Genomic DNA, 23,097 nt, shown 5'->3' on the forward strand with positions numbered 1-23,097 from the left:
CACCAGGAACACAAACACAGTCATCGCCGAACGGTGCAATACAAATGTCTCGTGAATCTCGGGTGCCCGTCTGTTTCGGCAGAGACCTAAGATGCGGCATTGCTCAAACAAAGGAGTGCAACCGCATTTGAGGTGCTGGCTGAAAATGACATCGTGAAGGACAAACACAGCCTTCCGAGGCTTGATGCACGACAGTTGCGTCGAACTATAATTAACTCCTTTTTACGCCCAGTTAATTTCAGGAATGGTGGGTACAAGTTCCTTCCGACTACAATACGGAGGCTTATGAGACAACAATTAGCCATAGAAAATTCCCCTGTGTTCGAGATTTCGGAGTACGTTAAAAATCCCCAGAGGGTCAAAATTAATCCGGAGCCCTCCACCAAAGCGCGCATCATCGCCTGTGTAGCGTCGGTGCGTTAAACCCCACGATCGATAAAACGATTAACTAGATGTCTTGACTCTTGAAGTCTTACGAAAATTTCGGAAAGAAACAGCGTCCAACTTTTTCTTCGTTACCAATTTGTTGAGCAACTGAGAGCCGCAGAAAAACCTGAGTCGGCATTCTTGACCGACGCTTTTTTACAACGCCCGCGCGAACTGATTAAACGCGCTATAATGCGCACTGCACTAGGGGGACAGATTACTGAGCTAGCCGTGAAGTAGACGGGCGGCGGGAAGAAAACTTTCACTGGGAATAGCGCACTGCGCAGGTCTATTTACAGTGTGTGGAAGTACATTGAAAAGCATCCGAACCTGCCGGGAAGGAATTGCCCTATAGGGATTGGTAGTATAGTATTCACTCTGGTGATTGCAACAGCGTAACTTACTTTCCCGTGCAAAAATCAAGGCTCCCTATGCAGCTTACCATCAAAAGAAATCACTACCTTAGTGCAAATTTAAAGCGCAACAAATTTGGACAAAAGACGAATGACACAAGGACAAGCGCTACATTTGTTGCGCTTTAAATTTGCACTATGGAGTACCAACTAGCTCGAACCCTCACGTTGTAAAGCACTACCATTTCATCAAAGTTTTTTTTTTTTTTTTTTTTTTTTACAGCGAAGCCGTTAGTTAGCCTCTCGTTGGTTGGAAAACTTCGTGTGGTGAACAAAAAAAAAAAAAAAAAACAGGCAGGACACAGCAGTTCTCGCCCAAGACGCCGAGTGCTTGCGTCAGGCTAATCAGGCGTGCAGCATAAAGCTCAGCATTTTTGTAAAGAAAAAACTACAAAATAAGCATCGAAACTGCATGATAAATGATAAGGCGCCGGTGAACAATAAGAACCCCCCCCCCCCCTTCCCACACACACACACACACTCCATGTGTTCTGGTAAATATTAGGTTTGCAGCTGCTCTCGAAAGGGGAGGGGTGTTGACGTCATTCGAGGGCTAGCGCACGCGTCAGGCTAGGCAGAGCCCAGCAGGGCTCGCCCAAGACACCGAGCGCATGCATCAGGACGCAGCATTTGCCGTTAGAGAATCCTAGTGCAAGCGACAAGTCCGCCGAGACAACGAGAAACATTTCATACCCTCCCCCATCGACGTGTGTAGTGGCTTACAACAGCTGCAGTGGACATCCGCCGCCGCAGGGCGGGATGACGTCATTCTTTTTACGATTGCGTACTATCCTGCGCTACCAGAATTCTCTTTTTGCGGCCAGTTTTCTTCATGTCATCCGCCCATCGAGTTATCGGTCCCCTGTCTACTTCTATAGTTCAGTTTCTCGGTAGCCACTCGAGTACCCTGGGAGCTACGCTCTGTGTGTTTTTCCGCAACGCATGTCCAGCCCAAATCCACTTCATTATTTTGCTTTTAGATAGGGACTCTGGCATCCGAGTGTTCTGTTAAACCCAAGGTGTTCTTTTCATGTCCCTAAATGTTGCTTCTCTTTTCTTCTTTGCATGGATCGTTGGGCTGACTAAGTTTTCTTTCGGGGTGCTTAGTGAGTCCAAATAATTGCGTCACCCCCTCCTTATTAGCGTGAGAACCGCAACGGTTAGCCGAACATTAATCCGCCAATTACAGCAGATGGACACATTTTTAGGTGTCGCGACGCACACAGATACGAAATGGCCGACACAAACGTACTGCGATCGACCCCATTTCCCCACAAAAGAAATGGCCTATACACTTTTTGTAGATCTATATAGTTTTGCAGTATGGGCATAAGGAATTGTAATGGAGCTGTATCTGTTTGTAAATGCAATTAAAATTAAACAATTAAAATGAAATGGTTTGCTTGATGTTTTTATGCGCCCACGAGACGGTGCACACTACATAAACGATGCATTTCATTTTGACCTGTTGCGGCGTGCTGTCCGAGGCTGGCAATCGACGAGAGAAAAGGAGCCGGTAACGGTTATTTTAAAGTATCACCGCAAAGAAATCAACTTTTGGCGATGTTTACAGTAGACACAAGATGTGCAGTGAACGCACGTGTCAACTGTCACATCAAAGGAGTGAATTTGTGGGGCACCATTTACCCTATCTATAGCTTTCCAATTCCTGTTCTTGCTTTGGTGTGATGGGAAAGCCGTATTCCAGCGTATTTCCTGAACATGCCCCAACAACGTCAGCAACGTTGAGTAAAAATGCAATTTGGTCATATACAGTACAGGGACAATTGAGATAAGGTCTGCTCAGCCACGGCTTTTATCCGCCAGCCATTCTGCTGTTTGGACACACATAGTCCGTACCATAGCCCACATAGAATTTTTCCCGGACCATTCGAAATCTTCGCCTCTACAATAAGTGCAGTCCTCGAAAACCGAACCATTGAATGGAAGCTCAAGTTACAGATGAAACAGACGGTCAGAAATTTTGCTGTCTACAAACAGGTGTCGCGTTCCGATATCCGGTTTGTGGCGGCGTCGAGACGGTGTATACCCACGTGCAAGATCGTCGCGCGGCCAAAACGAAGGCCTTCAATTCCCGCCTTTTTTTCTTCCCGCCATTTCCATTAACGCCCGTTCCGTGATCAGGCGTGATCATATAGCCTTGCACGCCTCCCGCCTTGTCTCCGATGCACGCGTCTCCCTGCCGGCAGAATGGTCTATTCAGCCGTGTACACGCTCCACGTGTAGCCGTCGGCTCGTCGCGAGCTCCAGAGGGGGAGAGTCAATTGCACGCGCGATTAGCCGCAGTCACGACGCGACGTGGAGGCGGCCGTACGCGCGTAGCCCGATAAGGCAAAACACCACCGGACGCACTCGCGGCTGGAAGTCCTCCACCATGCGGCGGCGAGTAGGCATCGTCGGCTTCGGCCAACTCGGCCAATTCCTCGCCGCCGAAGTTCAGAGACGTCCGGACACCCTGGAACTCGCCTTCGTCTGGAGCAGGGGACGTGTCTTGCACGGTCTACCGCCGCACCTCGTTCTCGACGACCTGTCGCAGGCGGCGTTGCGCCGGCCGGACCTGGTCGTCGAAGTCGCCCACCCGGCCCTGATACGGAGCCACGGAGAACTCCTGCTCCGACACGCCGACCTCCTGGTCGGCTCACCGACGGCTCTTGCAGAACCCGAGACCGAGGCCAGGCTCCGGGCGGCGGCGGTGCACCACGCCCTGTATGTCCCCTGTGGTGCGTTGTGGGGGCTGCATGACATCAGATCTCTGGCGGACCGCGGACAGCTGGCCGAGCTGACGGTCACCATGACGAAGCACCCGTCGGCGCTGAGGCTGGCCGACCCGGAGATGAAAGCGCGCTGCGACCAGGCCGCTGTTGGAGGCGGAGGGGGACAGGCCGTGACGCTTTACGACGGTAGGCCTAAGCGTGATTGAAATGTCTTTTTTTGCCGTCAAGATATGAGGGAGATGAGCGGCTTTATGGCGCGGGGTAGGATGAGAGAACGCCTTTTGGCAGGCAACGACGTGGTCAGTTTTACGGATTGCTTTAGTGTACAACTTCCAGCAAACGTGGGAGTAGGTGAACCATTTTGACGCAATTGTTAGCACATTCGGCAGAATGATGACTTTCGCGTGTGTAGCACAACGAAGGAGCCCGAAAGTTACCAAAGTTTAAATAAAGCCAGTAATAATTAAATTAAGCGAGTAATTTAAGCCAAAGGAAGCCAGTGAATTGATTGCGGATTAAAGCAATACCTTTACGCAGGTCTGGAAGCCATTTTCTTTGGTTACATTCATTATAGCGCGGATATGTCATATCTTCACAGAACTGGCGCGTTCCTCGACGCAAAGTTTTATTGAACCGTATCTTTGGGCAAACGCTTGCGGATGCGAAATCGTCGTTACTAATATCGAAGCAATCTGTAATATATCGGCACTAATAAAAGTATTCACACTAGACTGGAGGAAAAACTATATATGTATGTCGATTCTATCGATGGTCCACTCGCAATTTAACTAGGACAACTGAATAACTGTCAACAGCACTTTCGACAGCCGACGACCGACAGTACAACAGTGCAATACAATGCATGTATGTCTCGATGTTATCAGTGTAGATTAATCCAAGGTGGCTAAATGGTTAACCGAATATCGTAAAAGTAGCCATAGTGGGCCAACAATGAACTGTCGATGGTGTTTGTGCACATATCGATAGCTTAAAATTGTCGATATTATTTACAGTTTATCGATAGTTTGCATTACTAATTTATTGTCGACTATGGCCACCCATCGACATAGCATCATAGATTGTCGACAATCTTAAAACTGTTGATATACTGCTTTAATAATAAGCTATCAGTTCCTTGAACAGTAATTTCGATAGGCTGCGAAGAACGTCACTAGTTCTCCTAAGAAGTTTTTAAAACGCCGTAGGGCACGGTAAGCCCAATGATCGCGGAAATGACAAAAATTTTCATTGAAATTTCAATGAAAAGTTTTATCCTTTAAAGGATAAAAGTTAATGTAGAATGTAGAATGTAGCTGCTGTGTATTACGAAAAATGTTATCGTTCCGTAACCGTCTGAGGGTTTTCTGGTATTATGTGGATATCTCTTCAACTGCTTTTGCCAAGTTGGTAATACTACAACTTCAATGGCAAGAGTCCGGTTTGGTTAATGAAACGCCAGCACTGAGAGTGCATCACTGTGATCCGGTTGCAGCCAGCCGTAAGGACAATACCTCACCCCTGCTTCAATCACCCAAAGAAACCTTCTCACAACAATTAACCTCACTTGTATACCTAAACACCACAGATAAAAATTTCTTCTTTGATTTTGACATGTTGATACAGTTAGCATCGCGTCTCGAAAGCCTTTGAATCCTGGCTTACCTGGCATAAAAATTTAAGCATAATTGTAATAGCTACTGCATAAGACTTGGGCTGTGTTTGGAGGGGGCGCTAGGAGCTCGCCAAACCGCGAGCTCATCATACAAGCCGCAGAAAAACGAGCGCCAGTGCAGGCAACGACGACCGCGTTGGCTAAACAAATGTGAAACAAAGTATTTTACTGCCGGTAGTCGAACTACCCATAACTAACGGTATTACTGTAGCGCCATTGGGAGCTAGTCAACAACCAAGGTACCATGTACCATGTCAAATACCAAGGTACCATGAAGCTTACGAGGCGAAATGCCCGACGTTCATCACGCGTCCTGGTGCGATGGGGGTGTTTCCTGTCGCGTCTCGATACCTAGCACCCGGATTGTGGTGACCGTTTATATATGAGGCGTTCGGTGTCGGCGTACGCTTCAGAGTACTGCGCCGTTCCCAGGGACGTATACAAGGCTGCACGCAAAACCTGCACGAGCCGGTGGAAAGAAAGGACGGCAGTGTTGGCGGGCCTGTGGGCAAACAATGCCTCATCAGAAAATTATTTACATATGGCTGTTCTTCACGGATACTTCAGTGAGTGGTCTAGGTCAGGTTGAGCTTTCTTGCGCTGTGGTGTCCCAACACAGGGTAGAGGGAAGGGAGGGAACTTCCCTTTCACTTTTCAACTCACGGAAGACACACCTACCACCAAGTAGCTAGCATACCCAGCAATTTCAAAATCGGGTGCTCTTTTGGAGGACATGACATAATCGATTTACAGGCACTGCATGTCTCAGCAAGCTATCGTCTTGCATGCTACCTCAGCGAGACGACTCCGTCGAATGCTCGAAGACTTCTATGTGACCTGTCGTCAAAAGTTTGTGACCGCAGATTGCACCCGATGGCCACTCTATCGCTCTGGAATCTCGTGGAACCATCACTTAAAGGGGCCATGACGACAAAATACAACTTTGTTTAATTTGGAAGACCTACTCTTCAGTACCTCGCTCAAGCTCCCTTTCAGCCCCGAAAGACGTTTTTCAACAAAAAAAAGCAAAAATTATTGCATAAATTTCGAATTTCGCGCCTTAGTGACATGTTACGGGCAGGAGTGACGTCATATAGGCCAGAAATAAAAACAATTTTCCGCGTGGTTACTAGCAGCACGTTGGCATCTGAGTGATGCGATCCAGCGGAATTAAAGGCCCCACTACAATCATCTATACGTTTGTTAGCGATAAGCTAGTTCGGCGGACCCCAAGCGTACAAACAAGATTCTCTGACGCCATAGAAAGTTGCCGGAAAGGGGCTTGAAAGTCGTCACTGCTTCATGTTTTCTTTAATATCTCCATTATTTGTTAGAAGTTTGTGATAAAATTGGCATCATTGTTATCGAGACAAAGCAGTCTTCCTAATGAACCAAACTTGTATTTTGTCTTCATGGCTCCTTTAAAGCTAATGTTAAACATCAGGCTATTTTTTTTTTCGTACGGTGTTAACTGTGCAAGAACAGGAGCAATTATCGTGGAAGTAATGCCACGAACGGAAATGCTGGACATGCGCTTGTGCACAGTCGGCCAAATCTTCAACTAGCGTTCGGGAGCGACGACTTTTCATGCGTCAGCAGCGTATGACGGAAGCCAGGTTTCAAACAGGTCGAGTTACAAACAGGTCGGAAGCCAAGTTGTAAACAGGCTTATCGTCTGCTAGGCTGTTCCTTCCTAAGAGCGTCATAAGACTGAAAAGATCTGTGGTTGATTCCACGGTCATAGGAATCGGTAAAACACAAAGGTGAAATGGGCAGCGAAATCTACAGCTGAGCATGATTTGCGGGTCGGCGGCTGTCTTGTGGGTGTGCTTGGCGAGCGACGTCCTGCTGGCGCGTCGCTTCGGCAAAGGTGTACTGGCGTCATTTCCGTGACGGATATGACGTCAGTGAAATTTCAGTGTATCGCGGCATAAAACACTTTCGTGTTAAAATATAAAACCTGAAAACGAACAACGCCAAGTATAGCGTACTCTTTAGAACTAAAGGTTGCTTCCCCTCAAAAAGACCCTGTGTGCAGGGGTGCACCCTTTACAGGCCTCTTGCTTCGTTGTACTGGCGTCACTTCCGTGGCGGATATGAGGTCAGCGAAATCTTCGTGTATCCGGGAATAAAACACTTTCGTATTAAAATTCGCAGCTTGTGCACGCTATAGTGACAGATTTTGCCGACTGTACGTCTTCCCCCGTGCATCGACAGGTCCCGTGCGCGCGCTGTGCCCCCTGGCGCCCAATAACGTGAACACCATGGCGGCCGCCGCCCTGGCGGCGCACACCCTGGGCTTCGACGGCGTCCGGGGCCGGCTGGTGGCCGACCCAGCGCTGGCCGACTACCACAGCCTCGAGCTGGACGTGGTGGGACCCAGCGAGCCGGACGGACGCGCCTTCCGGGTCCGCACGCTGCGCATGAACCCGGCCGACCGCGGCGCCGTCACGGCCAGCGCCACCTACGGGGCCTTCCTGGGAAGCATGCTCGGTGAGGAGGTTGGCACGTTTGCGCGGCTGCCATGCACTATGGAAAAATGCAAGCCACGGACATTCACATAGGCAGCCGGTGTTACTAGAGAGAGAGAGAGAGAGAGAGAGAGAGAGAGAGAGAGAGAGAGAGAGAGAGAGAGAGAGAGTCTTTATTAGCAAGGCGGGCTCTGGGCATGTTGGGGGAAGCGGGTTAAGGGGTGAGATGAAGTGGGCTCTAGAATTGAGGGGGACTTGGTCTTGTCGTCGGTCTTCTGGGAGGAGGAGCTTTGTGGTTATCGCGACCGGAAGAGGGAAGCAGACCCGGCATTCATATACTGTGCTTGAGCGAGATTGCTTGAGAGTACGCCGAGAGGGTGTGGTTAGGCGTGTAGTCCGGGACTACATATATGATGGGGATTTATAAGTATCGTGGGATCGTTGGTCAGGAGAAAGAAATTTCGATAGCGAATTATTTGGTGTACGCAAATGGTATTGTACTGGGCAGATAACACCCTATAAATTAATTTTAAACGCATTGGCGCCGGCGTATCACAGATCAGAAAAATGGATCCAGATTCCCAAATTAGCCTCTGGCGTCCTGCGTTTTCAAGTGATGCGTACGATGAAAACGTCCTTGTGAATCCAGCTCACGGCTTGAAGGTATGCCCCACACAGTTCTCGGTGAATAACTTGTACTCAAACGACACGTAGGGTGACCAGACGTACCGTTTTTACCGGGGCAGTCCCGCTTTTGAGGTCCACTTCCGGCGTGCTGTCTTTTTGTATCAATAAACAATAATGTCCCGTTTCCGCAGTACTGCATAGTTTCGAAATTGGCGCTAAGCAATTTGATCAAACCAATTGTGCCGACTCGTTACAAGCATATTTTACAAATATGACTTTGCGTTATTTATAATATTTACCAAGAGTGTAAAATTTAGATCTATTCTTACCCAACAACGCTTTGAAGTTTTTTTGCCGTAGGCGACTTTGAAGAGGCGTTATTTCACCAGTGGACCATTGTCAAGCAAAACATTGAAAAGAAACTAGAAGATTGAAACTCTCCAAGTATTTCGGTCTCTGAGAGATGGGTGCAAGTCTTTAAACAGATGACAACACAATGTACGCTGCGCTGAGATTTCACGCGTCGTGGAAGATGTGTTTTCCCGCAATTTTTCCATTGTGAACTCGGCGTGGACATCAACCTTCTGTCAACATTGCGTGCAGTGTTACTTGTGCGGCTGAGCTTTCCGTACGCGCAAAAAATTTTGCCACCGAGTGTTGCCGAATAAAGTCTCGCTTAAATTAAATCGTCGGCAAAATACGCCAACAAAGAACCTGAAGCGGCTCCTTCGAAATTAAAGCACGTAACTGAACTGTGAGTGGGATTGTTCCCTCAGCATGAAATGGGGCGTAGTGCAAAATGTACCGTTTTAAATAATCTCAAAGTTTTTTTTTTTTTTACGCCCCCCCCCCCCCCCCAATCCCCCGGTGGGGTGTCACGTTTTCTGCCTTCAGGAATATGGTCACCCGAATGACACGGAAGGAGCCATAGCTGCAAACGTTATTCTCGGTACCCTTGCACCATATAGTGACGTATATAACATCTCTGACGTATAGGGACATATATACTATATACAAAAAGTAGGTATATCACAGCATACGATACCTCATCTACCGATGAGCCCTTAGCACGTTTTTACACCCTACGCAATCTGTACGAGTGCCTGTGCAGCATTACGCGTAAATCTGTTGCGAATGCTAACAAAAATGGTAGAAATAACAAATAAATGCCCACCCGAGCCCACTTCAAGTGTGCTCATTAATCGTCAACAGCGATGACATTGATTGATTGATTGATTGATTGATTGATTGATTGATTGATTGATTGATTGATTGATTGATTGATTGGCTTTAACGAGAAAAAGGCAAGACGCCCTTTTGTGGAAAAGAGGAAATAAAAAGAGGGGAAAAGAGCATACGAATAATTGAAGAGTCACATTCAGTTCTTGTATTCTGCACTTGAGCGTATAAAAACACACAGAAGAACCCTATAACTGCTGTGCCGTTTGTGCTCATTCCAGTAATTAAAGTACACTGCGGGGCACTATAACTTCTGTCCAGTTTGCACGCGTCCACTTTGAGTTCTTCGAGAGGACAAACTGAAGAAGGGGTCAACGTTTACGTATATATCAAACAACTTTAAAGAAACGATTATTTTCAAAAGAAAAGGGCACAACTCCTTGGAGTAGCGATTAGTCACTGCCAACCCTTTGTAAGTGCCCTTGCACATTGTTCCGGAGGCAGAAAGGCGTCGAAAATATGCAATATTCGGGAATAATGACTTTAACCAGAGTTCTTAACCGCATGGGAGGGCGATATATGGGAAACCGAAACTATGTAAATTGGGAATTGTTTCGTTCCTACGCGCTGTACGGACTCACTCGTCTCTGTCCACCAATTTCCTAAGATTGCGTGCTGAAGATGGGCCATTTTATAACTTTCAGTTTACAACGAGGGAGATAATACAAATCCCGCTCTTTTACGCTATCTCCGGTTTCTTCACCGCGAGAGGTTAAACAGCGTCACCCCTCCCCACACCTTTAAGGATTTACCCCTCAGCCGATCTCAACAAATATTTATCAACAAAGAACTTGCCAACATGGCCACTACACGTCATATCATCCATAAATGGCAGACACTTGCTGACCGGAAGAAGGGCATTGGCACCGCTGCCCCTTCAACATGTACATTTTGTCACACCGTGTGTGAAGCAAACGTGGAACATATTGTTCTGCACTGCTCCGCTTTTGATCTTCGTAGACTGAACCATAGTGTTTTTCAAGATTCAGATATAGAAGCATTGCATAGGGACATCCGTGAACATCCTCAACACCTTGTGACCTTAGCCCAGTTCGGCGTTGCCAGCGGCCTGGCGAGCATGATTTATTGGGCGTCTACCTCCCTGCCTATTCCCCCTATTCCCCTATTCCCCCACCAGCGACGTTCGGTCCTCCCCTCCCTACTAAAATAATTTATCATCATTTTTTTTCCTTTTCATTTTTTGTCTTCGCAGAGGCCGCCAAGGGGCGTGGTCCAGGAGTCCACTTCTGCTGAAGAGCTAGATGCAGTCTGTGCAATAAAGAGATGCTTGACATTTTCTATAGTCACGTTGAAGCAATTGTGCGGGCGACAGCAGGATGAGAGCATGTTCAATTTAGTTCACAGTAGTTTACCCAAATAAGAAGGTCAACTGACAACTGGAGGAAGTCAACTCCATGTAAGCCGCAGAGTGTACGCTTGTGGTGGATTTGTGGCGTTGCCCATGTCACGCATACAAAGCACACTCTGTTGTCCGCTGCACAAGCTTCAACAAGCAGCTAACTATCGCATACCTTTGTGTTCTAGGAAGCAACTCTTAAGCGCCCGCTCCTGTGGTTTCGCGTCGCCGTCGGCTTCGGTGTAACCAAGCGAACGAAGGGGACAGCGAAGATAGACGAGATAGAGCGAGCAGGAAAGCGTAGGATGGAAGTACGCATGCGAAAGTGCGAGTGGGAGGGCGGTGTGCCGAGCCCGCGCGAGACGTTGGGTCTATTCGTTTCACCTGCAACACGTGAACCAGTTCATGCGGTGCAGCACTTCGCCGTTCGTTTCAGTGGTGCAGCTCGCGGCACCTGAACCGCGCCGTTCGATTCACCGGTGGTGCCGACGGGTGCAGGATAAGTTCGTGGCTTTTCCTGCACTCCCTGCCGAGGAGTTGCATAAGCAGACAATAAAAGTGCAGGTCTGGTTCCGCCGATGGTGGAACCCGCTCTACACCGCTGCGAACTGGTTCAAGAGGTGCACGCTGAATCGAATAGACCCGTTCTCTGCAGCGGCGACGCTCGCGAGATAACGCCAGAGTGGCACGAGCCGTCGTGCGTTCGCCGATGTCGTGATCACTTCCTGACACGCCGCAGCTATGCGGCGTCACCGAGAAGACTGCAGCTCGCGCAACGCTCAATTTTGCATTTGGGAATGTCGTAATCGTCAGCCATTTTCCCCAACGGCTTATCAGAGCATTGTAAGGTTTTCATGACAAGAGTCGTTGAGTAAAAGAGACAGAGAGAGAGAGAGAGAGAGAGAGAGAGAGAGAGAGAGAGAGAGAGAGAGAGAGAGAGAGAGAGAGAGAGAGAGAGAGAGAGAGAGAGAGAGAGAGAGAGCGTAAACGTGTTTATTGTGAAAAGCAACGGGGAGGAGTCCTCAGTCTAAGACCCCCTGAGCTTTGCCAGCCTCAACAGCCCTCAACACCAGCAAGGGCTCATCATTGAAGTCGTAGCTGGCCAGAGCTCTTTCCCAAAGATCGACTAATAGGTATACTGTGTTGCCTTTTGCATTATTACGGGTACGCCAATTTTGTAGTCACATAAGCTTTTTGGCTAGTGTTTTTTTTTTTTTTTGTTGACGACATTTTCTAATGGGTACCATTTATGAGCCCCGGACAATCTTTCCGATTTGATACGTGGTAAACGAGTAATTTGACGATCATCATCATCGTGGCCGACAAATAAGGAGGCAGGGATGAAGCAGCGGGCATGCGGCTCGCATGGCTGCCAGCGGTCGCCGTGTGGGTCGCCGCGGCCTTGCCTGACGACGAAGACAGAGCGCTCCTCTCGGGCGTGCCCTGCGACGAGTGGGACGCTGTCAGCGGTACCTGCTTCTTCCGCCGTCAGGTGAGCCACCTACAACCAAACTGTACAAAGACGTAAAACTTTCAAGATACAAAACTAGAGCAGGCACCCGCCGGGTATGGACGTTAGATCGAGCCCTGGAAAGTCCCTCGCTGAAACGTTGTAGGGGCTCGGGCTGTCAGCGTCTCCTGTCGTCGTCAATGTCGTGATCTCATGTGGTCACGGTACTAAAACACCGTGGACACTCGGCTTCAAACGCCTCGCGCTAGAACGGTTGATCTCCGTGGGCAAAAACGCGTACTAAAAACACACCGGGGCACTCGTTTTCCAACGCCTCGCGCCAGAACGCTTCGCGCTTCAAAGACACGAGACTTTTACAGCCAAGCTGTATACCTCTAGCCCCCAACGGTTTCATCTCCGTGGGCAAAAACGCCAAGGCGCCAAGAATACACTTGTGCACTGCATGCTTCGCCCCGCCCCAGGTTTCACGTTAGTGAAGATGCCCCGGTTTTTTTTCTCTATGCTTTGAAGGCGAAAGTGTGGTGACTATTGTGACGGCTACCTTGTATGTACACGTCCAACCGTCGACACAGCAGCCACGCTATTTAACCCCCCTTAATCTCATTTAACTAGTCTTAATTCACCTTACTATTCAATTGCTGATCAATCATTATTTACCTTCGTAATCATTAATCACCTTTATTCACGAGTGGCATGCTTTGGCTCGCTTCTGACCTTCTTAGGGTTTTTGTGCCGTTCCTGTCGACGCCGGGGTCAGGGATTTAAACACCCTCCAACACCACCCCAGGCGGGCTTCGACACTCTCCCAAAAAGGATTCCGCAACCACGAGCACCACGCCCAGAGATTTATACACCCCCGATCCCCCCAAACTCCCCCCAGAAGGATTTCAACCCCCCTTCCCCCCAAATCAAAATTCTGGATCAACCCCTGGCCGGGGTCATTCAAGGTCAGAAATTATAATGACGCCGGTGCTGCTGCAGGTTGGCGACACGCTGACCCTGTGGTTACGCAGCAGCGCCGGCAACGCGGGACGCGTCACCTGGCGTCGGCGGTACCGCGCCCTGGACCGGTCTCGAGGCGACGCCGTCGTCGAGCTGCGCGCAGACACGGCGCCGTGGAACGTGGCCCTGGGCGCCGGCGAGCTGCGCATCTCGCCCATCACCGACTCCGACCTGGAGCCGAACAGCTGGGACGCCAGCGTGGCCTCCCTGGGCAACATCAGCTTCCGGGTGGCCCTGCTGCCCGTCGACCTGGGGCCCGTGTTCCGCGGCGACCAGGTCACCATCAACCTGGAGCACTTCCTCACGCTGCCGCTCGAGTCGCTGCACTTCATCTGGGACTGGGACGACCAGCCGCTGGCCACCAACATGAGGGTGAGGCCGCCGAGCGCCATCTCTGCTTTCATTTCGAGAGAGAGAGAGAGAGAGAGAGAGAGAGAGAGAGAGAGAGAGAGAGAGAGAGATTAGTAGATGTCTTGAATTGTGCATCTCTAGCGCTGGTTTCTTCTTCTTGTCTTTTCTTTTTTTGTAGTTGTTATTGTAGTTGTTGTTGTTGTTCTTGTTCTTGTTGTTGTTCTTGTTCTTTGAGGGGGGGTCCTTCTTCTCTTTCTCTGTTCTTTTTCTTTTCTTTTTTTGATCGAAAAGTTTTCTTTCTTTGTTTTTCTTTTCTTTCTCGCTCCACCCCTACTGCTGCCTCTGTCAATGGATTTTAGGTCCTGTCAAGCTTCCTAGAGCGGCTTTTTCCCAACAAATCCGCCATAAAAGTATGTACTTTTTATGAAAATAAAGCAATTAATTTCAATTCAATAGATCGATGGAAGTTTGAGCCCAAAATGGTAGACGGAACGGAGAAAGACGGGAGGGAAGTCACCCGGCATTTCCCGTAGTCCGAAACTGCATTTCCTGCAGTTTCGGACTACGGGGGGGAAAGGGGATTTCAAGTAGCTTCTCAGCCTCGTGGTCAAATATTTCTTCGTTATTTCCGATATAGCGGCCGGCTCTGACGGTTTCACTTTCGTTATAAAAGAATAAGTGTCATTGAAATAAGGCGTGACCGACCAAAGATTGTATTTAGTTCGCTATAGCCGATAATTCGCTATATCAGTGTTCGTTATAACGAGGTTCAACTGTACCAATAAAAGCTGCGGTGTCGCATTCGTCAGCTTCGGTGCAAATGTAATAAGCTTCGATAATTTCTCTTTTGGTGCGTTCTTTATCTGAGCAAGAAAGGTTTGCGCTCGTCTTGTGCATCACCCTTGAGTTGTTCTTCGTCCTATCACCGTTTTCCAGTGGTGGTCTCATGTAACCAATCAGCGCAGTCGAAATGAATAAGTACCAACTAGCCTCCACTTCTCCCCTTTAGCGTTGCTAATATCTGCTTCTCAGTCGCCCCTACTCTTCATACGTCATTTTTCTCTGTTCCAGGTCAGCCGATCTGGCCGGTCGCTGCGAATCACGGGACTGCGCCGAAGCCAGGGAGGGCTGCTGACCTGCTCCGTGTTTTCCTCGACCGGTCTTCTGGTCGCCCGGCGCCGGTTCAGACTGCGCGAGCCGGTCGAGGAGCCGCTGCCAGAGTTGCAGGGCCCTTTCCAGATGGGAAGAGCCAAGCGCAGCGTCAAGCCCCCCGTGCAAGACCCGACGGACAGTCGCCTGCTGGCGCCCTGCACCCGCCACACGCAGTGCGGCCTGCACGCCACGTGCCACTCGGGCTTCTGCGTCTGCGGCACCGCGTACGTGGGCAACGGGCTGTTCTGCTGGGAGGCCAGCGCCAGCCAGTCGGAGGTCGGATAACGAGGCCTGGATAAGGTGGCTGGAATGGACCATCTTAGCCTGGACGTCAACTTCGTCGCGCTACCGGGTGATCCGTTTGGTGCGTATACGCAGACTCGCTGGCGAATCCAGAGGGGGGTCTGGATGTCCTGACCCCCCTCTCCTTAATTTTGGAATTGATACATCCAATGAAATGATCCCTCGTGTGGTAGAAAAAGTGTATAGTTTATTTTTTTTCCATTTCTTGTATTTTGGGTTATTAAAAAATTCAGTGAATAAAAAAGGACACCATCCTCCTCCTCCTCATCACCACCCGCCCCACCACCACCATCATCATAATCGTCGCTGATAGAAGCGGACCCTACCGGACCCGTATACGCGTTTCCTATGGTCAGCACAGCCAGCCGCCACCTGAGCTTGCTTATGGGGGTCATATCACAGCATAAACGTACCTAAAGCATACAAAACCACACGAACTGGAATGAATAGCAGCCAAAACGCACCTGCAATGGTTGAAAAACCACGGTATAGAAAAATAGTCAACAGAAATAGCCGAAACCGCACTAAAAGGGGAAAACCCGCAAAAACGTACAAGAAGCAGTAGCCGAACCTGACCAAAAGGCAACGAAAATACCCGAAATCCCATTTATAATGTATAAAGATGTCATCAATAGATTATATGCGTGATAACAAATGTTAATATTCAAATATGACAAACACTTGAAAATAATAATAAAAAAAGCGGTAACCGGATTTGAACTCGGGTTAGGATGTTTGCTTCGCAGGAGTGGAACTACTACACTACGAGGCTTTTTTTTTTCTTTATTACCAGTCTTGAACACGCATGTAAACACAAAAAAATTCACAGCATATCCACGGGGTGAATGATGATGAGCGGGCGAAGCTCCTGAGGGGAAATCATCGGTAAAACCGTGACTCTTCAGTGAAAGTTCGCCCACTACATCTGTGTCCGAACGTAACGTCTAGAAAGTCTCGCTTAAACCGCGCGTCGGCACCTTGGGGCTGAGCTCGCCTGATGCGTTTTGCAGACGCCTCACGAGCTCTCACTGCATCGGGGTCTGCCTGCCGATACGCGCGCTTTCTCGCCGCTTCCCGTTCTCTGACGTTTTGGAGATCCTCTTCGCGCCGCAGCCGTGCCGCTTCGCGTACGGCAGGGTCCTCGCGCCGTTGCCGTGACGCTTGGGCCTCTCGTTCTCGAACGCTGGGATCTTGGCGTCGCCGTCGCGCAGCCAGACGACATGCTTCGGCCTCCCGCTCTCGTACGGCAGGATCTTGGCGGCGGCGTCGCGCAGCTTCACGGAGCGCTTCTGCCTCGCGGGCTCGCACATCTGCAGCCTTATCCATCGGGCGACTCCGAGCGCGCGCCAACAGCGAACGGATTTTATTACAACGCTCCCCGCCATCTAGTAAACAATCCAAGAACTAAACTAGAGGTAGCCACGCCATCTAGTAAACAATCCAAGCGCATCTTTTCATCATATACAAGTACCGCAATCTAGTAAACAATCCAAGAACTAAACTAGAGGTAGCCACGCCATCTAGTAAACAATCCAAGAACTAAACTAGAGGTGGCTACATACATACGTCGAGGATGGACAGACCCACGCCCTAAGGAGCTTCGCCCCTAAAATAACCAACCGGTTCTGAGCGATTAAAGTGAGGACCACGTGCACGTGGACACAGCTCCAAACATGCCCCTAGATGGCGCCATGCGTCGCTTGACTGTGCTGACTAGGGAACGCCTATACGCCCCCTCCCCCCCCCCCTCCACTTCATAAAACACCTGGATCCGCCTCTGCGCAGACTCGCTGGCCACCAAGTAAACCATGACAGGCAAAAGGTCCTCTGCGTCTGCAGGACAGGACGGGAGGTGCCACCGCTTGGTGACAAAGTGAGGTGAGAAGTTTTCTGCCTTCTAACCACATTCTTGTTCTTTTGAGCAGCTCTGACAAGACATCTAACTTTCTTGACACGTACAAATGCCGGCATAAGTAACTGGAACAATGATTTGTAAATATCACACAATATTTGTTTTGCCGGCTTTACGACGGCCATTGCCGGTTTACAGGAAGCCTTTTCTATCACGGAGGACTCCTCTAATTTCCCACCAACGCAGCCAGGCTGTTTCTGGAAGAAAAAATTATAGCGAATTTACGAAACCGTGTTCTAATTACTTTTGGCGGAACCTGTACATAACGCGTAAACATTAATACGGCCTCTAAAATTTAATTACCCCAGTCGCCGCACCGAAGCGCGTACCCTGGGACAAAATGTGGCACAGATGTGTGCTGTAAAAAGCGGTGACAGATTATGTCATGTACAGCCCGTTGCGAGTCCGTGTCTGATAATAGACAACAAGGCTTGGGAGGAAATTAAGGGGCATGAAGGAAGATATACAGATAACTATGTCGATAAGATTCCGCGTAGGTAAATAATTCCCTCTGCAGAGGCAGCGGCTATAAACATAGCGCAAGAGACCTGCAGTGATTACCTCAACAAGTTTGCAGGGGTTGGCCTTGATGTTCGTTGGACAAAAGTAGTGACCGCATCCGTTGCTGTGCGAGTGTTCATCAACGCGTGGTTGGTTGCGTGGGTTCAAAATGCAGGTTATGCTGATGGCGCTTACGCGGAAGAAGCTGGGCTTTGATGTGGGATGAACTCAAATATGCGACAGCAGCCTCAAGCGTCCACTACGAAAGTGACAACGTGGCGAACGGCAACTCCATGGCGCCCCGTTGCAGAAGGCTGAGCGAGATCGTGCCCTCGCAGCAATTTACGTATAATTCGACGCGAAAAATAAAGAGGCACACAGCAAAATCTCGCATCATTCAGTGTCTGGGATTCACACTAGTTACTGCTGACCAGCAGTCATCCGCTATCAGCAAACATATGCCGCACAAGCGCCGACTGCGGCAGGTCCGTTGTGCATGAAAACATCACGGGCAGCGTTTATTCCACATGCAATTCATCTTCTGCATAGAGATCATAGATACATTGAGGAATCAGGGTGTAGATGAGCATTACGTGAGAATACTAGAGGATATCTACATGGGTCCACAGCTACCATCTTCCTCCATAAGGAGAGCAGTAAAATACCTATAAGGAAGGGCGTCGGATAAGAAGGCATAATCTCTCCGATGTTACTCACAGCATGTTTACAAAAGGTATTCAGAACATTGGACTGGGGACAGGTGGGAGTAAGGGTTAATGGCGAATACCTGAGTAACCTCAGGTTTGCTGATGGCGTTGCCTCGCTAAGTAACTCGGGGGACGAATTTCAAAGCATGCTTTCCGCACTGGACAAGCAGAGTAGAATCGTGGGCCTGAAATTTAACATGCAGAAAACTAAAGTAATGATCAATAACCTCGGGAGAGCACAGCGGATCGAGATAGGTGGCGAGGCAGTTCATTACAAGAAGCCATAAACAATGTTGTGGAGTTCTTATCTTCGAGAGGCATGGAATGCTCCCCCGAGAAATCAGAACTACTGGTTAAGAAGTACCGAAAATCGACCACAGAAACGCCAAGGGAACATGAAATGATCACGCTCATCCCAGAACAGACCAATTCCGAAGGTAAACGCTATCAAAATATTAGGCCTCAGAATATAAGAAAACGGTTCAAACACCGAAGCGGTCAACGCCCTGGAGAGAAACGTAAACCAGACCATAAGGCTCATATCCAGGGTAACCAATGGACACCACGGCCTCAAACAAGGCAATTTAATAAGACTTATACAAGCATACATAATATCAAGAATTGCACACACGAACTCCTCACACTGAAAACAGAAGAAAAGACCTAGGTAAACAACATGATTAAAAGAGCGTACAAAAGGGCCATAGGAATACAGATCAGATCCTCAAATGAGAAGCTGGAGGCCGTTGGACTACACAAGACGCTGGATGAGATAATCGAAGCACAACAACTAGCACAGCATGAAAGACTTAAGTAGCAAAACCGGCAGATACATCCTAGACAAACTAAAGATCAGAACAAGAGCACAGCAGGAGGGACCCAAACAAGAAATGGACTCAGAGAAACGTTCATCAGAGAAAGAATCAGAGAAACAGAGAAACGTTCATCATAGCCAGCATACCAAGGAACATGCACCCAACTTACAACCAAGAAAGAAGACAGGAGAGAGCGGAGGCTCTCCACAACAAATGCGGTAAACTAGAAGGCACCCTCTACGCAGATACGGCCCTAAAACAAGGACCTAAAAGAAAATTATGATATGTGTATAGTAGAGAAAAATACGGGATCTATTGTGACAGCCTGCACGGCTATGACCAAATACCCGCAGATCGGAGAGGAGGCGGCAATAGCCCTCGCCATGGCCACCGGAGAGGCAAAGAGAATAATTAGCAACTCGAAAACAGCAATCCTAAACTTCTCATGTGGCTACATTTGGACAACCGCACACAAGGATATTAGAGACATAAAACGAGACCCCGCAGCCAAAATCGCATTAATATGGACTCCAGCTCACTCCGGAATGCCTGGCAATGAAGTAGCAATGATGCTACTCGAGATCTAGTGTACCGGGCCCCCTAACCTCCTGCGGGCACACTGTCATACGAAAGAGCGGACGGCAGAGACCCACTCACAACTTATATAGAGAAATCTTGTACCACTATAGATTCAGCATGAAAAAGTATCCGGAGGCACATGACAATCTGCATAGATCCCAGTCCTCTGCTTGGCGATAAATACCGACAGGAACTATCGCCAACCCACTTCTGTATAGCTACTACTACCCCGGGACAGTCAGCGATCTTTGCAAAACATGCGCCCAAAGGGCAGACCTCAACCACATAATATGGGCATGCACAGAAAAGCCAAAAGGCATACAAAGAATAAACACCTTTAATTAGGAGCAACAGCTAGGAGACGGCGCTGCTCATCTCCAAAGAACTACTACAGCAACTACTGATCCAAGAAGCTGGAGAAGCCGCTAGGGGTCAAGAACTCCTGGCGGGCGACTGAAAAGAAGGGCAGGGCAACCTCACATTCCCCTTCTGGCTTTATGGAAAACATTATTTCTCTCTCTCTCTCTCTCTCTCTCTCTCTCTCTCTCTCTCTCTCTCTCTCTCTCTCTCTCTCTCTCTCTCTCTCTCTCTCTCTCTCTGACGACCGGCTTTCACTGGAGCATGACAGCCTGTCTTAGATCTGGCCAATTGCACTAGTGGGTATGCACCACTTTCATCCAAGGAATGGTAATCATCATCATCGCCATTATCATCAAAACAGAAAGCTCAAAATTCTGACAGAAGATCAACGGGAATTATTACCTCATCAAAATGATAAGCTACAGAAATAATCGTCATAGTGCGCGAGTAAGTGCCGGAATGGCACAAGCCTGCTCCGAATGATTCGTCTGGGTGTTCCTACCTGTGCTGGCTATTTAGTGACGCTATGCTGGCCCGTGCACCTCGTGAGCCGATGACGACGAATAGGCGCGCGCCACGCTCAGTGTCCGAATGTTCTTCATTGCTGACGCATCGCCGAAGGGCTCCTCGATCGTCAAGAGAGTCCAGGTCTATCTGGGGTCCAAGAGGAAGAGACGCCGGACTCCAGTAAGCACTTCCTGTGTTTTCGAGGTTAGCCAATGATCCTCCGCGTTGCTGAGTAATAATAAACCGCGAAAACCGTTGTTGGAAGACACGCCAAGATTAGTTTTCGCGTATTGCCAAGGAATGGCTGACGTTACGGGAGGCATCTCGCTAATGCAACTCATGAGGAGCTGTACTCCATGCGCTCCCGTAAAGCGAGATGAGTGTATTTCCTCGATTTACCAGTCCTGTACGGTCCGCGGGCAGTCCGAGGCCTGCATTCGCACCGGAGGTCCCATACGAATACATTAGAAGATCGAGCACCGTAACACGTCTCGGGCAGTCGGTGGACGCTCCGGGACTGACAATCGAGGAAGCCCATTTTTGACATCGCAAGTTAATCGTCTTGGTTCACTTGTATTCTTATCGAAATTTTAAAGCAACACCCGTTGACTGTTCGAACTATGAGCGATGTTACTGATTTCCTAGGATATGGCTGACAGTTCTGGCTCATTTGATGCTCAACCATGTGTTGTTCAGCGCCAGTGCTGCACTGGACGTGTCCGAGTGCAGGTCCTGACGGCTCCAGTGCTGGGCCAGAAGAAATGAGGCTCTGTTCATCGCCTCCTGGCCTCCCGCGGCTACGCCAACCTCATGGCGTCCGTCATCGACAGCGGCCACCCCGCTGCCCACCCCAGGTCGGCGCCCTCTGGTGTGCCACCATCAAAGCAGGCCACATCCATCGCCGATGTGCGCGCCAACCACGCACGGGAGGGAGGGCGGCCGGTGCTGAAGAAGATATGAGCACGCGGCGCGCATGGCTGCCTGCAGCAAACGTGCTCTTCACCGTCACCCTCCCTGAACTGGACCGCACGGCGCACCTGCGTGCCCTACGGCGCTTTCAGCCACCTCTTCAGGGGCGAAGTAAGCTAATAGCGATATTTTAGAACGACAGCTTTACTACGCTACATCTTTCATACTGTCGCAATGGCCTTGAGCCGCCGGCGCCACGCCTTGTTCTCTTACCGCTTGGAGCCTTGCCACTGCCGCACCACGTGACTAGGCGAGGGTGAAACGGCCGCGTCGTCTCCGCCTTATCGCCCAACGGCAGTTGGGTTGTCTGTGCGCATGCGGTTGAGCGCCAGCGAAACGCGTGTCGGCAATGCTAGCCTGAGCACCATACCATATAGCAAAAGTAGTGTGCAATTATACAAACGTGGGTTTGGCGATAAATCTGCTGTAAACCCTCGTTTCAGCGAACTCGTTTTATTCAAACTCCCATTATTTCCAAGATTACTGTGTGTATGGACGTGGCGGCCGCGGGGGCCGCTTTTCTAACGGCGGCGAAAAGCGGTAACGTCCGTGTGTCGAGATTTCGGTGCCGGTTAATTTGACCCGGACTCCTTTACTACGGCGAACCTCACAGGCCACGTGAAAGTCATCAACATCATCAACTACTCAACAAAACGCTCACGAAGGCCTTCTCTGAAGCGTTGACTCTAGAACGAGCCGTAAATTATCCTAAAAGTGTCATATATTTTCCTGGCATATAGTAGACACTTTTTGCCTGTACTGGAGCAGATGGTTCAAAAAATAGAGCGCGACTTGGACAACGACGGTAAAGAAGGACGACGGGACAAGCGCTTGTCCCGTCGTCCTTCTTTACCGTCGTTGTCGAAGTCGCGCTCTATTTTTTTAATCATAATGCACCAACTTCCCCAACAGATTTGCTTAATTAATGGAGCAGATGGGTAGATGAGTAGTGTCGTGAGGAACAGTGCTGAGTGCTATTGGAGCTACATGCTGTATCCTGTAGGCTCGCGACGCCCTGAAGATGTCGGCGTGCGGCCGCGGCTGCGCCTGACGACGCACATCGCGGCGGTGTCCCAGCCGACACCCTGTCGTCGACCTGCGGACGAACACGTCACCATCGGACGTCCCCCCGATGGTCGACCGCAGGTCCAGGAGCTCGGGCAACAGCTTCAGCGTGCCGTTGAATATCATCTCCAGCGCGGCTCTGCTGCCCGTCGACGTGGCCCCAGTTCATTGGAGCGACCGGCGCGGTGCCTTCCTCGCGCTGCCACACGGGCCCCCACACGTCGTCTGGAACGGGAGGACCAGGCACTGGCCGCCAGCGTGAGGGTGAGGTAAACTTCCCTTAACCGCAGCAGACGAAGGATGTGGTGAGATTAGGCCAGGCACTTTCTTTAGCGATTATTTATCACCAGATAGCTCATACTATACGGTACCATATGTTATAGTACCATACCATAGATGGTAGCATGGTAGCGCTCTATGGTAGCGCCATATAGCGCTCTATATTGCGCTACCTTATCGCCTA

General features: G+C 49.6%; 2 protein-coding genes across 2 annotated transcripts; both read left to right on the forward strand.

The window, feature by feature from the left end:
* Positions 1-3,185: 3,185 nt before the first annotated feature.
* LOC144143267 (aspartate dehydrogenase domain-containing protein-like) lies at positions 3,186-10,890 on the forward strand. The gene is made up of 3 exons (XM_077675043.1): positions 3,186-3,760; positions 7,464-7,739; positions 10,797-10,890. The coding sequence occupies exons 1-3, from the start codon at positions 3,235-3,237 to the stop codon at positions 10,835-10,837; spliced, it is 843 nt and encodes a 280-aa protein (XP_077531169.1). The 5' UTR covers positions 3,186-3,234; the 3' UTR covers positions 10,838-10,890.
* A 1,404-nt stretch (positions 10,891-12,294) lies between these two features.
* On the forward strand, positions 12,295-15,201 carry LOC144143077 (uncharacterized). Its single transcript, XM_077674893.1, has 3 exons — positions 12,295-12,432; positions 13,393-13,785; positions 14,836-15,201. Exons 1-3 carry the CDS (start codon positions 12,295-12,297, stop codon positions 15,199-15,201), a joined length of 897 nt encoding a protein of 298 aa, XP_077531019.1.
* Positions 15,202-23,097: the final 7,896 nt, after the last annotated feature.

This window comes from Haemaphysalis longicornis, unplaced genomic scaffold, assembly GCF_048455015.1.
Source record: "Haemaphysalis longicornis isolate Haplotype H1 unplaced genomic scaffold, Haemaphysalis longicornis Haplotype H1 scaffold_6, whole genome shotgun sequence".
Classification (NCBI taxonomy): domain Eukaryota; kingdom Metazoa; phylum Arthropoda; class Arachnida; order Ixodida; family Ixodidae; genus Haemaphysalis; species Haemaphysalis longicornis.